Here is an 18,287-nt window from a genome sequence, read left to right as displayed (position 1 = left end):
GTGAGACCGTATTGCTATATGAATTATATTATACATTTCCATAGTTTAGTTAGCTGAGGTGTATAATGCACAGTGTATTTTGTCAACAACTGTATGTGTGTAACGTATTTCTTGTGCTGAGCGATCATAAAACGGCTGCAAAAGACGCACTGGCTGAGGCTCGCCTCCTGCACCCCCGCCGTAGAATGCACGGCAACCCCTGACGGGAGTGTTATATCAACTAAAGCCCACACTTAAACTTTCCACGTGCAAGATTGAATCTATTTAAAAAAGTTATTTCATAAGAAGCCAAAAAGTGCAAAAACAATAATGTTCGTGTTGGAGGAGTTGTGAATGACTGCAGGGCCACAACATTAGGTACACCTGCAGACTGCAGGTGTACCTAATTCACAACTCCTCCAACACAAACATGATTGTTTTTGCACTTTTTGGCTTCTTATTAAATAACTTTTGTAACCTATTTTTATGGGCTTTCCTCTTTGTGATGTTAAGTTCCTGTCATGCGCTGTTATACAGTATATGCCTTGAGCTCTTATTTTGAAGGTGCTAAGAGCGGAAGTGACGACACGTTGGAGTGGAGCGGAAGTTTTTGAAAGAATGTAAATAAAGTAGTCCTCGTGTAAACTGGAGCCTCCGTGTTTGTTATTTTGTAGTTTCATACAGTATAGGCGACATTTATAAACCCTCGGTTACACTTTTTTAAATTGATTAAATCTTGCACTCGTCAGGGATTGCATTAATCCAGCACAATAGGGGCTCATGGATTTATTTTATAAGTAAAGGTAAGACCAAAATAACGTTTTTTTTATTAAATGTGCTTTTTTGTGTGTTACAGTTTGTATGTGTAAAGTTAAAGTTAAGTTAAAGTACCAATGATTGTCACACACACACTAGGTGTAATGAAATGTGTCCTCTGCATTTGACCTATCCCCTTGATCACCCCCTGGGAGGTGAGGGGAGCAGTGGGCAGCAGCGGCGCCGCGCCCGGGAATAATTTTTGGTGATTTAACCCCCAATTCCAAGCCTTGATGCTGAGTGCCAAGCAGGGAATAATGCTGGTATGAGCTTTTAAACATAACCCGTTAACTGCTGCCAATCAAATGGTGAATAAGATACTCTTTAGGGTTCATATGTTTGTAAATCTGACTGTGATGAAGTCAGTTCCTCACCAGCCATCAACCTCACCGCACGTCACTGGTCGTATCTAAATATTTGCATATTTATTTAGATTTTCAGAAATATGTTATAATACTCAAATTTACCATACCAAAAAGACAAAACAATTCTATTGAGACGTTTCTTCTAACTAGAGATGTCCGATAATATCGGCCGATAAATGCTTTAAAATGTAATATCGAAAATTGTCGGTATCGGTTTAAAAAAAAAAGTAAAATGTATGACTTTTTGAAACGCCGCTGTGTACATGGACGTAGGGAGAAGTACAGAGCGCCAACAAACCTTAAAGGCCGGCCCAGTCACATAATATCTGTGGCTTTTCACACTCACAAGTGAATGCATGCATACTTGGTCAATAGCCATACAGGTCACACTGAGAGTGGCCATATAAACAACTTTAACACTGTTACAAATATGCGCCACACTGTGAACCCTCACCAAACAAGAATGACAAACACATTTCGGGAGAACATCCGCACCGTAACACAACATAAACACAACAGAATAAATACCCCTTGCAGCACTAACTCTTCCGGGACGCTACAATATACACCCCCCGCTACCCCCTACCCCCCCGCCCACCTCAACCTCCTCATGCTCTCTCATGGAGAGCATGTTCCAAATTCCAAGGTGCTGTTTTGAGGCATGTTAAAAAAAATAATGCACTTTGTGACTTCAATAATAAATATGGCAGTGCCATGTTGGCATTTTTTTTCCATAACTTGAGTTGATTTATTTTGGAAAACCTTGTTACTTTGTTTAATGCATCCAGCGGGGCATCACAACAAAATTAGGCATAATAATGTGTTAATATCGAAATCGGTAATTAAGAGTTGGACAATATCGGAATATCGGATATCGGCAAAAAAGCCATTATCGGACATCTCTACTTCTAATAATTTAAAATCTTATGTCAACAGTAAACAAACAATGATACCAGCTTTTAAAAGTACTATGGGCCTGATTTACAAAACCCAAAACCAAGTTGGCACGTTGTGTAAATGGTAAATAAAAACAGAATACAATGATTTGCAAATCCTTTTCAACTTATATTCAACTGAATAGACTGCAAAGACAAGATATTTAATGTTCGAACTGTTATTTTTTGCAATTTTTTTCAGGTGGAATTCTTTCCCATTCTTGCTTGATGTACAGCTTAAGTTGTTCAACAGTCCGGGGTCTCTATTGTGGTATTTTAGGCTTCACATTGGGCCACACATTTTCAATGGGAGAAAGATCTGGACTACAGGCAGGACAGTCTAGTACCCGCACTCTTTTTTTATGAAGCCACGCTGTTGTAACACGTGGCTTGGCATTGTCTTGCTGAAATAAGCAGGGGCGTCCGTGATAACGTTGCTTGGATGGCGACATATGTTTCTCCACAAACTGTATGTACCTTTCAGCATTAATGGTGCCTTCACAGATGTGTACGTTACCCATGCCTTGGGCATTAATACACCCCCATACCATCACAGATGCTGGCTTTTCAACTTTGCGCCTATAACAATCCGGATGGTTCTTTTCCTCTTTGGTCCTGAGGACACAACGTCCACAATTTCCAAAGACAATTTGAAATGTGGACTCGTCAGAGCACAGAGCACTTTTACACTTTGCATCAGTCCATCTTAGATGAGCTCGAGCCCAGCGATGCCGGCGGCGTTTCTGGGTGTTGTTGATAAATGGCTTTCGCTTTGCATAGTAGAGTATTAACTTGCACTTACAGATGTAGCGACGAACTGAAGTTACTGACAGTGGTTTTCTGAAGTGTTCCTGAGTTTATGCGGTGATATCCTTTACACACTGGTGTCACTTTTTGATGCAGCACCGCCAAAGGAATCGAAGGTCTGTAATATCATCGCTTACACGCAGTGATTTCTCCAGATTCTACCTAAATTCCTTGCAATAGCTCGTTGAGAAATGTTGTTCTTAAACTGTTCGACAATTCGCTCATGTATTTGTTCACAAAGTGGTGACCCTCGCCCCATCCATGTTTGTGAATGACTGAGCATTTCATGGAAGCTGCTTTTATACCCAATCATGGCACCCACCTGTTCCCAATTAACCTGTTCACCTGTGGGAGGTTCCAAATAAATGTTTGATGAGCATACATCAACTTTCTCAGTCTGTTTTGCCACTTGTGCCAGCTTTTTTGACACAACTTGCAGGCATCAAATTCCAAATGAGCTAATATTTGCAAAAAAATAACAAAGTTTTCCAGTTAGAACGTTAAGTATCTTGTCTTTGCAGTCTATTCAGTTGGATATAGGTTGGAATGGATTTGCAAATCATTGTGTTTTGTTTTCATTCACGATTTGGTTTGGGGGTTTGTACTAAGATGCAAATACCACTCGGTAAACAGCGTGTGCAAACTATAAAACTGTTTTTACCGTCGGTGGGCGTGTTGCTTGTGATCTACTAAGACTGCATGTGCAATTGAAAAGTCGTGCAGACTTTTTGCTTGTGCTTCGCGGCTTTCACCATGGAGACACTCGATTGTTTACTGCACATGCATGTTATGCACCTACCTGTGGCATTTTGCTATATTTTCAAACATGAGGCAGACATGTACTACTTTTTATGGGCATTTTAGAAGCAGTCCTGTAGTGCATCTAGAATGGAACCCACTCTTTTTTTGAGCAAATTGAAGGTTTTAATAAATTAAATTAAGTTAAGTTAATTGTAAACAAATTAAACTACATGTTATTAAATTACTTTAAGTTAAGTTACATTTCATTACAATAAATCACTTTGCATTACACTACATTAAGTTTGAGTAAATAATTGCATAACATTATGATACAATTATATTACATCACATTACATTACATCACATTGAATTAAATTGAATTACATCACATTGAATTAAATTAAATCACATCACATTAAATGAAATTAAATTACATTTTATTACAATAAATCACCTTAAATTAGGTTACATTAAGTTAGAGTAAATAATTACATAACATTATAATAAATTATGTTACAATACATCACATTACATTATATAAGATTACATTACATCACATTGAATTAAATTAAATGACATCACATCATATTAAGTTGAATTAAAATGTATAACATTATATTACAGTGAATTAAATTGAATTAAATGGAATTGAATTGAATTGAATCACAAACAACAAATACAAAAAAAAAATAATAATTTAAACTCTGCAATCCTGGTTAGGAAAAAACCAAGCAGGTAATAAAAAGCAATGATATTGTGAGTTCTACTTTTCATCCATACCAGTTTAAGAGACTTGCGTCTTTCTGAAGCGGCCACAGCAGGAGAAGTTCGCCTCACGCTCCCTTTGATCATTTCTTCACCTTCGTGGTCTGGATGAGAGCGACGAGCCCGTCCAGCCTGCTGAGAATACACACAGACGACAGTAAACAACTTTTTTAAAAATTTTTATCTTTATTCTCTTGGTGTGATCATTTTTTTAAATCTTTTTTTTTAATGCTTACTCCCTTGTTATAAATGTATTTATTTTGATACCTATCTCAAATGTGTTTTTCTTTATTTTCATTAGGCTGCCAGAAGTTTTCTGGTGATTATACAATCAAAACCAAGGGCAGTATCAGTATGGTATTGATACTAGTGTGATGTGATTGATATTTTTCAATTCTCATCAATGTTTATTTTCACAAATATAATTTTTTGTTGTGTTGTTTACATCATTACATGCATTTACATTATTATTTTATATTGTTGTATTGTTATATTATTATTGGATATGTATAATATGTATTTTATATTGTTCATGTCAAACACGAGAGGGATCTAGGGGGGAAAGTCAAAGGATTGTAATGAGAATCAATGGAATAATTTCCTATTTTTGACTGCATTTTAGTCAAACAGTCATGTGTGTTAAAAATGAAAACTCAAGGCAAAAAGTAAAAAGTATCATAATCCGTATCGGCAATATCGTAGTTACTTGGTATTGAATCACTGCTAACATTTGCAGTATCGCTCATCTCTTTTGAAACTTACTTCCCACTAGTGTTGTCCCGATACCAATATTTTGGTACCGGTACCGGTACTAAAATGTATTTCGATACTTTTCGGTTCTTTTCTATAATTTTCTAAATAAAGGGGACCACAAAAAATTGCATTATTGGCTTTATTTGAACAAAAAATCCTAGGGTACATTGAACATATGTTTATTATTGCAATTTAGTCCTTAAAGAAAATAGTGAACATACAAGACAACTTGTCTTTTATTAGTAAGTAAGCAAACAAAGACTCCTAATTAGTCTGCTGACATATGCAGTAACATATTGTGTCATTTATCTACCTATTATTTTGTCAACATTATTAAGGACAAGTGGTAGAAAATGAATTATTAATCTACTTGTTCATTTACTGTTAATATCTGCTTACTTTCTCTTTTAACATGTTCTATCTACACGTCTGTTAAAATGTAATAATCACTTATTCTTCTGTCGTTTGATATTTTACATTAGTTTTGTATGATACCACAAATTTGGGTATCAATCCGATACCAAGTAGTTACAGGATCATACATTGGTCATATTCAAAGTCCTCATGTGTCCAGGGACGTATTTCCTGAGTTTATAAACATAATATACATTTAAAAATAAGATTTTGTGATGCCAAAAAATATCCATGTAATCATGGTAGTATCGACTAGATATGGTCCTGTACTTGGTATCATTACAGTGGATGTTAGGTGTAGATCCACCAATGGTGTTTGTTTTATGTGACGCCAGTGAGCTACGGTGTGTAGTGGAGCATGTTTAGCTATTCCTTGTCCTGCAGTGATAATGATACTTGTAAGAAACTCACTTTATTTGTCGCCATGGAGACGAGGATTAGTGATTTAGAAGTCGCTAAAACACTGCCGACTGCAGCTGAACTTTAGCTGAGGGCGTTTCAGTGTCATAACTTCACCTTTATCATTAATTTTAGACCAAAATGCGTCCATTCTCCCTTTTCTGTCTACACACTGTGTCTGCTTGTAAGTACTCAGTGTGTGCGCGCTGCCGAACATGCTCCTCTGCTCGTAAAACCAGCAATGACACGATGTGACGACGACGGGGGGGACCGGTACTGTTTAGATTCTGATTCACTAGTATCGCGGTACAATACTAATACCGGTGTACCGTACAACCCTACCACCCATTTTAGTTTATCTTAATTTACAGTAACTTAACTTAGCTACAGACTTTAAATCCAGCGTATGGACGATGCATTCAGCAGCTGTCGCTCTCACCGTGTGATTGACAGGCTGCGAGGGATCTGCAAGCCAGGGTCTGTGCAGACCCAGCGGGTTCACGGCCCCCACGGGTGTGCAATGAGAGGCCGAGTGACCCTCAAAGTTCAAGCTGGCCGGGTACAGCAGCCACTTCCCGTTGGCCAGCTCGTGAGGCCACATTATGTTGAGGAAGGCGGAGCCGAGAGTTTGCAGAGCCTGCCCTGGATTGGCCACCTGTGAAGAAGGCGGCATTGTTTTGTCTCCATAATATGGGGGTGCGGTTTTCTCTGTTAATGATGTCGCTCACCAAAAACTCAAAGTCAACGCGGCTGCCGACGTCCTCCAAGCTGCTCATAGCGCTTTCGCCTTTAACAGCGCCACTGAAGAACAGTTGGTGAGGGCGAGCCAGCCTGCAGTAAAACACGACCACATCAGCTGCACACCCACACCCACGCACACACACACACACTGTCAAGTCTACAGTAGTTGGTACTCACCCAATAACAGACAGGGGGAGCTCTATCACCACTTTAGCCAGTGCTGTGATTGGCACCAAGTTAGGTTGCTCACTGATTCTGTGGACCAAACAGAAGAAGAGTAAACAATATCAATAAATATATATATTTTTTAAATACAAACAAATATACATATATATATATATATATATATATATATATATATATATATATATATATATATATATATATATATATATATATATATATATATATATATATATATATATATATATACATATGTACATATATATATAAAATGTATGTGTATGTATATATATATATATATATATATATACACATAGTCATGGTCAAACATTTACGTACACTTGTAAAGAACATTATGTTATGGCTTTCTTATTTTTCGAAAAATTTCTACAACTCTTATTTTTTTGTGATAGAGTGATTGGAGCACATACTTGTTGGTCACAAAAAAACATTCATGAAGTTTGGTTCTTTTATGAATTGATTATGAGTCTACTGAAAATGTGACCAAATCTGCAATGTTAATATTTGCTTACATGTCCCTTGGCAAGTTTCACTGCAATAAGGCGCTTTTGGGAGCCATCCACAAGCTTCTGGCAAGCTTCTGCTTGAGTTTTTGACCACTTCTCTTGACAAAACTGGTGCAGTTCAGCTAAATGTGTTGGTTTTCTGTGGCCAAACAGCTCAATTTTTGTTTCATCTGACATCACATGGACAAAGACAAGACCTTCTGGAGGAAAGTTCTGTGGTCATATGAAACAGTTGTAAAAATGATTGGAAACTCAAGACAGCCATGACATAATTTTATGTACAAGTGTATGTAAACTTTTGACCACGACTGTATATATATTTATATATGCATATATATACATTTATATATGTAAATATATATATATATATATATATATATATATATATATATATATATATATATATATATATATATATATATATAGTTTGGATCTGGTGAAAGATACATTTGACTTACGTAGTTAGCTGGAGGTCTGCGGTCAACTCTGTGGTTTCGATGGTGATGTCGGCCGTGCTCAAGTTGATGGAGAATATTAACTTTAGAAAATAAACAACGTTATTGTTGAATCAACTTGCGACACCTTGTATATTTAACTGGTATTTGTCATAAAAAAAGGACATGTTATAAACAGGCATACTGATTTTGTTTTAAATGTATAATTGTTATAATTACTACACAGTGCAAGAAGGAGCACTATCATAGGTCCTTTCTATCCACAGTCATAAGACTTTGCAACACACTTATGTGTTTACTGTGATATGTTTTTGCCGTAGTCTTCTATACATACCTGTACATATTAGTGAGAAATATGTAGTATGTATTACAATTTTTGTTTTGTTTTTCATAACACTTTACTTCTGTTACTGTATGTAAAAACGTGCAGTGCAACAATGTAATGTCCCCGTTGCGGTATAAATAAAAGTCTATCCTATCCTATTCTTTTGTATGTCATTTTACATTGAAATATAATTTGTATTTTTTTTTTTTTTCATCTTGCAAAGCATTCTGTCTGTCATAACATGTCAGCATAACAAAACAAATGTAACAAATTAAGCTTTTAAAGCATCAGTCTGGTGGAGAACTTTGGAAAATATACAACTTTTAGTTGAATTTACCAGAAGGAAAAGTTGTGCAGCAATTGAAATTATTGTAAATACTTTGTATTACATATTTGTCTATTGTTTATAATATTATTGCATAGTTAAATCTGTCATGTATAATCATGTTGTATATATATATATATATATTTATATATATATATATATATATATATATATATATATATATATATATATATATATGTATATATATATATATATATATATATATATATATATATATATATATATATATATATATATATATATATATATAAATAATTCTACATTGAAATATTATATGTACCGTATTTTTCGGACGATAAGGTGCACTTAAAATCTGTCAGGCTTGCCCCTGACAGTTTGGTTGTGTTTTAGTTTTTCCTCTGTGTGTGTAGTATTTCCTGTCAGCGCTCTTGTTTTGGTTCTGTTTCCTGTTTGTCTCCCTGAGTGCTGTGTCCCTTCAGCTGTGGCTGATTGGCACCTGGCCACACCTGGTGTCAATCAGCCAGCTGCTATTTAAACCTGCCTTCCCCTCCAGTCAGTGCTGGATTATTGTCATTGTCGCTAATACTTGTTGTCACTACTACCTGTCATAATAATTGTTGTTTTAGCTCGGTCTACTTTTGTTCACTCTGCTCTTGTCATAGTTCCTTCGTGTCACAGTAAGTGTTTTTGTTTCTTGTTGACAGTTAGCTTTTGTGCTATTTTAGTTCATAGCCAAAGTTTGTTCTCCGCCTTGTGCGCGCCTTTTGTTGTTACCCTTTTGTTTGTTTTTTTGCTATAGTGCTAAATTAAATCATGTTTTCTCGCTCAATGCCTGCCGTCATCTCTGCATCTTGGGGTTCGTCACCAACAAACTCTGACAAAATCCTTTCATTTTCTAAAAACTCGACAGTGCGCCTTATAACCTTGTGCGCCTAATGTACGGAATAATTCTGGTTGTGCTTACCGACTTTGAAGCATTTTTTATTTGGTACATGGTACAATTATAAGTGTGACTAGTAGATGGCAGTCACGCATAAGAGATAACAGTAGACTGCAATGTGACGCTAATAAACATCACCAAAACTTTAAATGTTACATTGAAAATATAGACACACGGCGCTCAAAAATCTTTAAAAATATTTTAGTACGACTTTGAAGCCGCACCGCTCTATGGATTGTCGGCGCATTACGGCTACCGTAGTCAGAAGTACGAGTATTATTATGGTGTGTGTATAAGGACCGCAAAATGACACTCATTAGCGGACATATTATCTGTCCTTTGTTTCGCAATATTATGCAAAACCAACCTTTCTTACCTTCTGGTACCTGCTGATCTTTTTTTGAGACCTGCATAAGTCCTGAAAATTTGCGCATTGTAGTCCGTGCCGAAAACATAGTCAATACACTTTTTCTATCTTGTTGTTATGGGACATTCATCCTCTGCTGTTGCCATTTCTAATATAAAGTAGCGTAAAGCAATTACTTATATCTGTCAGTAAACTCGCTATCTAAGTGCTAAAAACTACCGGTATCGTGAGTTTACCTTATTCACCCAAGGAACTTTAGTTATTAGAGAGTTCCGTTTGGACGGATTTTCACGGGACACATTTCCAGCCTTGTGAGCCACGGATGAGGAGATGCTGCTCCGTTATTGCATACTTGCCAACCCTCCCGGATTTTCCGGGAGACTCCCGAAATTCAGCGCTTCTCCCGAAAACCTCCCGGGACAAATTATCTCCCGAAAGTCTCCCGAAATTCTGCCATGCGGACCAGAGTCCACTTTCCCACAATATAAACGGTGTACCTGCCCAATGACGTTATAACTGTAGAATGATCGAGGGCGAGTTCTTGTTTCCTTATGTGGTTTTATTGTTAGGCAGTTTCATTAACGTCCTCCCAGCGCAGTTACAACACACAACAACAGCAGTCACGTTTTGGTGTACCGTAAAGCAGTTTGTCTGCCGTAAACAGCAATGTTGTGACACTCTTAAACAGGACAATACTGCCATCTAGTGCATTTGATGAAAGCACTTTTGTGCGTGCCACACAGCAATGCATCATCAGAGAGGGTGTTCAGCATGGTTAGAAAAATAGTGACAGAGAAAAGAACAAGGATGGACAATTCAACCCTTAACTCAACAAGTATATGTGTAAATAAATGAACACTGAAATTCAAGTATTTTTTATATATATATATATGAAATACTTGACTTGGTGAAATATAGCTGTAAATATACTCCTCTTCTCTTAGCCACGCCCCCAACAACGCCCCTCCTATCCCCCACCCTCCACCTCCCGAAATCGGAGGTGTCAAGGTTGGCAAGTATGCGTTATTGATTGAAGTAAAGTCTGAATGTCATTAAAACAGTTAGCTCCATCTTTTCACACTTCTTCCACCCCCGTCCTTGCACGCTACGTCACTACAACAAAGATGACGGGGAGAAGACGATGTCGAAGGTGAGCCACGTAAATAAGACCGCCTACAAACGACGCATCCTGAAGCGACTGTCAGAAAGCGACTTGAAGATGATCTGTAAAACATCATCAATGCAACATTTTGACCAAAGAACTACCAAAACATGTTATGTAGACCACTAGGAAGTCTTTTACATTTAGAAAAAATGTCATGTCTGTGTAATCATGTTTTGTTTTGTTAAGTTATTGGACTCTTTAGTTTCTGGCTTTTAACTCCCTTGTCTTGTTTCCATGGTTACCCATTAGTTTCACCTGTTACACGTTTGGACTCATTGTGCACTCTTGTTTGTCACCATAGCAACCCATTAGTTTTCACCTGCCCTCACGACTCACGCACCTGTCTTTAATCATGTCACTATTATTTAAACCCATTGTTGCCAGGAAGTCTCCCTGGCGACATCATACCCCTGACTTCCCGCATTCATACTCTGTCTACCTCTGCGCACTTCATGCCTTGTCCAAGTAAGTTTTTTTTCTATTAATGCCACAGTTAGTGTTTTTTTGTTTAATTGTTCGCAGTTTTTTTGCCCACGTGCAAGTCTTTTTGTTTCGTTAGTCAAGTTTGTACTTCCGCCTTGAGCGCGCTTTTTGTTCATTTGTTAGTGTAAAATAAATAATGTCTTCACCTTCACGCCATGTCTGGTCCAAATGTTCATTTGCACCACGGGAGAACAAACCAAGCCAAAGTCCAAGTCTTGACAGATGTCGCCAGCAAATAAGTTTTCCCGCAGATGACATCACGCCGCCGCCTTGTCATGACGTCACCCCACCCTCTGGTGATGACGTCAGAGACCAAGATTTTTTTTTAAATTCTGTTAACTTTGTCTATCAGCCACCACCAAAGGACTTTTTTGCCAGAATCAGACACTTCCAGAAATTTTTTTCACAGACCCGCTCACTGGGACTGTCCTTGCCCCCCAAGACTCAAGCCCCGCCCCCGTCACAAAATGTTTCTTTTTTTCCGCCCACACAACCCCAGGTGGGGGAAAAAGAAATATTTTTTGGACAATTTAGTGGGGAGGATTCTGCCCCCCTCCTGACCTCCCTCCACCCACCCCTAAAAACGGTTCCCGACCGCGGGGAGCGCGTCTGGTATCCGCTCCTTGAGGGGGGGGGGGCTAGGGCTAGGAACTGTACAGGTGGGGTGACTCAGCTTCGCCATGCTAAGCCGCAACCCCCAGCTAGGCCACCTTCACCTGCACCAAAGCTAGCACCTGTAGCTGCTCCACGGCTAGCACCTGTAGCTGCTCCACGGCTAGCACCTGTCGCCGCACCAAGGCTAGCACCAGCTCCACCACGCCAAGACTCACCACGCCAAGACCCACCACGCCAAGCTCCGGTACCAGCTCCACGACGCCAAGTGCCGCCAGTCGCAGCTCCACGACGCCAAGTGCCGCTAGTCGCAGCTCGACGTAAAGTGCCGCCAGTCGCAGCTCGACGTCAAGTGCCGCCAGTCGCAGCTCGACGTCAAGTTCCGCCAGTCGCAGCTCGACGTCAAGTGCCGCCAGTCACAGCTCGACGTCAAGTGCCGCCAGTCGCAGCTCCACGACGCCAAGACCAAGACCCGCCATACCAAGACCAAGACCAAGACCCGCCAAGCCAAGACCAAGACCAAGACCAAGACCCGCCAGGCCAAGACCAAGACCAAGACCAAGACCCGCCATGCCAAGACCAAGACCCGCCATGCCAAGACCAAGACCCGCCATACCAAGACCAAGACCCGCCATGCCAAGACCAAGACGCGCCACGCCGAGCTTTGCCGCCTGACGCGCCACGCCGAGCTTCGCCGCATGACTCACCACGCCGAGCCACGCCTGCCACGATGACGACGCGCCTGCCTCCTCGTCGGCTACGGATATGGCCGCTACCTGGTCGCCCGCCAAACCAAATGCGCCCACCTCCCAGTCGGCCACAAATGTGGCCATTCCCTGGGCGCCCGCCTCGCCTGCTGCAGCGGCGTTACACTCGCCGCCGCCACCTAACTCTGCCCCGGTGGATACGGGGACACGTGGTCTGGCGACCCACCGCCATGTCCCCCACCCGCCCTCCCATGACTAGTGATCATTGTTTTTTTGGGGGTTATTTTTATGGACATCTGGTATCTGTCCTTAAGGGAGGGGCTCTGTCATGTCTGTGTAATCATGTTTTGTTTTGTTAAGTTATTGGACTCTTTAGTTTCTGGCTTTTCACTCCCTTGTCTTGTTTCCATGGTTACCCATTAGTTTCACCTGTTACACGTTTGGACTCATTGTGCACTCTTGTTTGTCACCATAGCAACCCATTAGTTTTCACCTGCCCTCACGACTCACGCACCTGTCTTTAATCATGTCACTATTATTTAAACCCATTGTTGCCAGGAAGTCTCCCTGGCAACATCATACCCCTGACTTCCCGCATTCATACTCTGTCTACCTCTGCGCACTTCATGCCTTGTCCAAGTAAGTTTTTTTTCTATTAATGCCACAGTTAGTGTTTTTTTGTTTAATTGTTCACAGTTTTTTTGCCCACGTGCAAGTCTTTTTGTTTCGTTAGTCAAGTTTGTACTTCCGCCTTGAGCGCGCTTTTTGTGCATTTGTTAGTGTAAAATAAATAATGTCTTCACCTTCACGCCATGTCTGGTCCAAATGTTCATTTGCACCACGGGAGAACAAACCAAGCCAAAGTCCAAGTCTTGACAAAAAAATTATAATAATATGACTCCTTTAGCACGCCCTATAGTCCGGTGCACCTTTTGTATGAAAATAGACCTTACTAGACCCGATTATCGGTAGTGCGCCTTATAATCCGGTGCGCCCTATGGTCCGGAAAATGCGGTATTTGTATACATTTCTCTATAGCATAGAAAAAGTGAACAATTAATTAATTAAAGCACTTTTTAAAGCATCCAGTCACCAGTCAAAATGCAAACAAATGAACAAAACTGTCACTGTGAGCTGACCTTCGTGTTTCTTTTAACCGGGTTCCCAAGGTCGCATTCTACTTCAGAACCATTCTGGTTGGCTTGACAGCGCATCTGGAAGTGAGTTAGCAGAGCTTTGAAAAAGTCAACATCAGACGTCGTCGTCTTACCTGGGAGGTCATCCTGGAGCCGGCGTAGGACAGAGTTTTCGGAAGCGAGATAAGCAGCTGTGCGGCGTGGGCGTCGTCCCCGTCCTCTTCTGGGCTGAGAGGGTCAGAGGGCATGTTGGTGACGGTGATCTCCAGCACCACCAGGCGCTGGTCGGACAAGGAGAACACCTGGACGTTGTCCTCGTCCCTATGACGACAGACAGCAATTGCACAATTGAGTTGACTAAGATTTGCCTGTTTATGTTTGGACCACCGGTTGCTAAATAACACTGACCTTGGCAGGGGGGTGAAAAGGTCAGAGTTTAGGGGTCGCGTTCCAAAACGGTAGCTCAGCTTCAGGTTGCTCTGACAGATTTTGTCGTTGCCGCATCCTTCGCGCAGGAAGTTCACCTTTGAGGTGGAACAAGACATGGAGTTTACCAAAGATGGCTGATGAAGTACTGTGAGTTGTGCTTTCTTATGGCAGGGCACGGGTCGGTTGGTAGAGCGGCCGTTCCAGCAATTTGAGGGTTCCAAGTTCGATTCCCGCTTTCGCCATCCTAGTCACTGCCGCTGTGTCCTTGGGCAAGACACTTTACCCACCTGCTCCCAGTGCCCACCCACACTGGTTTAAATGTAACTCAGATGTTGGGTTTCACTATGTAAAAGTGCTTTGAGTCACTAGAGAAAAGCGCTATGTAAATACCTCCGAGTGCAGCGTATTGGAGGGCGACACGTTGAGCATGGGAGGAAGTTTCTCCAGCCTGTTGGGTCCGGCGTGTCGGTGAGGAGGCAGAGGTTTGATGGTGTGGGTTATGGACAAGGAGATGGGGCGCAGCTTGTCTTGGATGTTCTCCTGTCATGGAGAGAGTAATTGCCAAATATTAAATCATAAAAGATTTTTAACTGGACAAAAAGAAAGAAAAAAAATATAAAAAAATTAAATTTATATATATATATATATATATATATATATATCAATCATATATATATATACATATATATATATATATATATATATATATATATATATATATATATATATATATATATATATATATATATATATATACACGTGTATGTACATAATGGTTGTCTCGATACCAATACCAAAATGTATTTTGATACTTTTCTAAATAAAGGGGACCACAAAAAAAAATAATTATTGGCTTTATTTTAACAAAAAATCTTAGGGTACATTAAACTTATGTATAATATTTGCAATTAAGTCCTTAGATAAAATAGTGAACATACAAGAAAACTTTTCTTTTATTAGTAAGTAAACAAACAAAGGCTCCTAATTAGTCTGCTGACATGTGCAGTAACATATCATTCTATTATTTTGTCAACATTATTAAGGACAAGTGGTAGAAAATTAATTATTAATATACTCGTTCATTTACTGTTAATATCGGCTTACTTTCTCTTTTAACATGTTCTATCTACACTTCTGTTAAAACTTAATAATCACTTATTCTTCTGTTGTTTGATACTTTACATTAGTTTTGGATGATACCACAAATTCTGGTATCCATCCGATACCAGGTAGTTACAGGATCATACAATGGTCATAATTTAAGTCCTCATGTGTCCAGTGACATATTTTCTGAGTTTATAAACATAATATACATTTAAAAAAAACAAAAAAAGGTTTTGTGACGCTAAAAAATATCAATGTAATCATAGCAGTATCGACTGGATACGCTCCTGTACTTGGTATCATTACAGTGGATGTTAGGTGTAGATCCACCAATGGCTTTTGTTTACATTCATGGGTGCTTGCTTGCTGTTAGCGGTGAGCTATTGCATCCTCCTACGGTGTGTAGTGAAGCATGTTTAGATATTCCTCGTCCTGCAGTGATAATGTTACTTGTAAGAAACGTACTTTATTTGTCGCCACGGAGGCGAGGATTAGTGATTTAGAAGTAGCTAAAACACCGCACCTCTTCCTGAGGGCGTTTCAGTGTTATAACTTCACCTTTATCTTTAGTTTTTAGACCAAAATACGTCCGTTCTCCCTTTTCTGTCTACACACTGTTCTGCTTGCGGGTACTCTGTGTGTGCGCGCTGCCGAACATGCTCCTTTGCTTGTAAAACCAGCAAGATCGACCAAAACCCTCCGTCCTACGCGTGTGTCAGCATTTTGGATGGTAAGAAATAAAAAAATATTACACATATCGTCTACATAATTTTAGAATTGTATCGCTGCTACAGGACTTTAAGGGCTGTTTGCAACATGTACACAGATGCCTAGAGGGCGCCAACTTTTCAATGTATATAACACAGTATATCCCGCCCTTTTACGTCTTTTCGTACAAAATGACGTAAGTCATACTTGCCAACCTTGAGACCTCCGATTTCGGGAGGTGGGGGTGGGCGGGGTCGGGTTGGGACGGGGGCGTGGCTGGGGGCGTGGCTAAAAGGGGAGGAATATATTTACAGCTAGAATTCACCAAGTCAAGTATTTCATATATATATATAACTTAGAACTTGAATACACCTCACGGTGATGCTTGGACACGTCATCAGTGATAAACCCGGGGTCATAGGGTGTTTCGGGTCTTTAGTCATCAGACACCCTCGCCCGGGCGACCCAGCCGGGGGTGATCAGACCCCGGCCTGTGTCCAAGTAGCGCACCACGGATCCCCCCTACGGATCCACAGCCACCGGGAGGCCTTTTCTGCGGCCTCTAGGATGTTCTTGGTGGCTTTTCTCGACTGCAGTCCTCTAATGCCAAGGATTCTGAACACACGCTGTAGTGAGTGACCAGCAAAACCCCTGCACCCAATTTCGACTGGTTCACAGCGGGCTCTCCAGCCGTTACTCCGACACTCTACAGTGAGCTCAGTGTATTTGGCCCTCTTACGCTCATTTGCTTCGTCAATTCGCTCCTCCCAGGGGACAGTCAGCTCCAGTAGCACCACTTGCTTGGTTGACTCCGATGTTAACACCATGTCTGGGCGGAGTGACGTGGTAGCGATATTGGCCGGGAACTTGAGTTGCCTTCCCAGGTCAACATGGAGCTGCCAGTCACGAGCGGTGGCCAGGAGCCCTCCTGAGAAGTTGGGCTGACAGCTTGCCTTCTGTCCTGCTCTGATGAAGGTGATTGACTGCTTCGGGGCGGCCTGGGACTTGCTGTTTTGTATCGCTGCGCAGATAGAATCCGCCAGGGCTTTTAAAACTTGGTCGTGGCGCCAGCGATACCACCCCTCCCCTAGTGCCTTTGGGCAACAGCTCAGGATGTGCTCCAAGGTGCCCCTCCTCTGGCACAGTTTGCACTCCGGAGTGTCTGCTAGGCCGCAGATGTGCAGGTTGGCGGGGCATGGGAGGACATCGTACACAGACTGTATGAGGAATTTTGTGCGCAGAGGTTCAGCTCTCCAGAGCTCTGCCCAGGTGAGTTTTCGAGGTTCTGCATGCTCCCACCTTGTCCATGCCCCTTGTTTGGACATGCTGACCATCCGGCAGCAACGTTCTTCCTCCACCTCTGCACGGATCTCCTCTTGGACCAGTTGGCGCTTCTCCTTGCCACGGGCCCAGTCCCAACGTGGCTTTGGAAAGCTGCCGAGGCCTGCCCTCCCCCTTGCCACAGTACCCAACAAGGTTTTGTGCCTCAGCCGCGCCTCTGCTCTGCTTACGGCTTCTTGTGCCTGCCACTTCCTCCCGGTCTTAACAACGATTCCTGCCGAGGCTACCTTGACATCTGCGGAGTCCCTGTACATCATTACCTCTCTGGAGCGGGTGACCTTGAATTCCTCCGACAGTCCCCTGAGAGGGAGCTGCAGCTTGGTGGAATGGCCATAAAGAGCAATGCTGCTTAAGGACCGAGGGAGCCCCAGCCATCTCCTTAGGAACTGGCTGATGGTCTTCTCTAGTACCTCAACCGTTGTCATTGGTACCTCGTAGATTAAAAGAGGCCAGAGTATTCTAGGCAAGACTCCGTGTTGGTACATCCAGGCTTTAAACTTTCCTGGGAGACCAGATTTGTCGATGGCTGTGAGCCATGAGGTCAGGTCGCTCTTTGTCTGCTGCAAAGCCACTGCATCCTTCAGAGAGCTATCAAAGATCTTGCCCAGGCTCTTGACAGGTCTTTCGGTCACCGTTGGAATCAAGTAGCCTCCAACAGTAAAGCGGAAATGGTCGGCCACTTTACCTTTCTTTAGGACCAGAGACCTGGAATTTGCTGGCTTGAAGCTCATCTTTGCCCATGTGATGAGCCGTTCAAGCCCCTGGAGGAGCCACCTGCACCCA

At 41.4% G+C, this 18,287-nt stretch overlaps 1 protein-coding gene across 5 annotated transcripts in view; it reads right to left on the bottom strand.

Moving 5' to 3' along the window:
• itga7 (integrin, alpha 7) overlaps window positions 1-18,287 on the bottom strand; it is a 127,823-nt gene that overhangs the window by 19,201 nt on the left and 90,335 nt on the right. For 3 of the 5 annotated variants that reach the window (XM_061937684.2, XM_061937686.2, XM_061937689.2), the window contains 9 exons: window positions 14,742-14,891; window positions 14,331-14,446; window positions 14,057-14,243; window positions 13,926-14,000; window positions 7,884-7,963; window positions 6,893-6,970; window positions 6,703-6,805; window positions 6,414-6,629; window positions 4,424-4,543 (listed from right to left, as the gene is read on the bottom strand). In XM_061937684.2, coding sequence (XP_061793668.1) covers window positions 4,424-4,543; window positions 6,414-6,629; window positions 6,703-6,805; window positions 6,893-6,970; window positions 7,884-7,963; window positions 13,926-14,000; window positions 14,057-14,243; window positions 14,331-14,446; window positions 14,742-14,891 — 1,125 coding nt within the window. The remainder of the gene's footprint in view (window positions 1-4,423; window positions 4,544-6,413; window positions 6,630-6,702; window positions 6,806-6,892; window positions 6,971-7,883; window positions 7,964-13,925; window positions 14,001-14,056; window positions 14,244-14,330; window positions 14,447-14,741; window positions 14,892-18,287) is intronic. The other 2 variants (XM_061937685.2, XM_061937687.2) reach the window with 1 other exon arrangement.

The sequence above is a fragment of the Nerophis lumbriciformis genome, linkage group LG03 (genome assembly GCF_033978685.3).
Source record: "Nerophis lumbriciformis linkage group LG03, RoL_Nlum_v2.1, whole genome shotgun sequence".
NCBI lineage: Eukaryota > Metazoa > Chordata > Actinopteri > Syngnathiformes > Syngnathidae > Nerophis > Nerophis lumbriciformis.
Note: the sequence above shows the minus strand (reverse complement) of the source record. Positions and strands in the feature narration are given on the sequence as shown.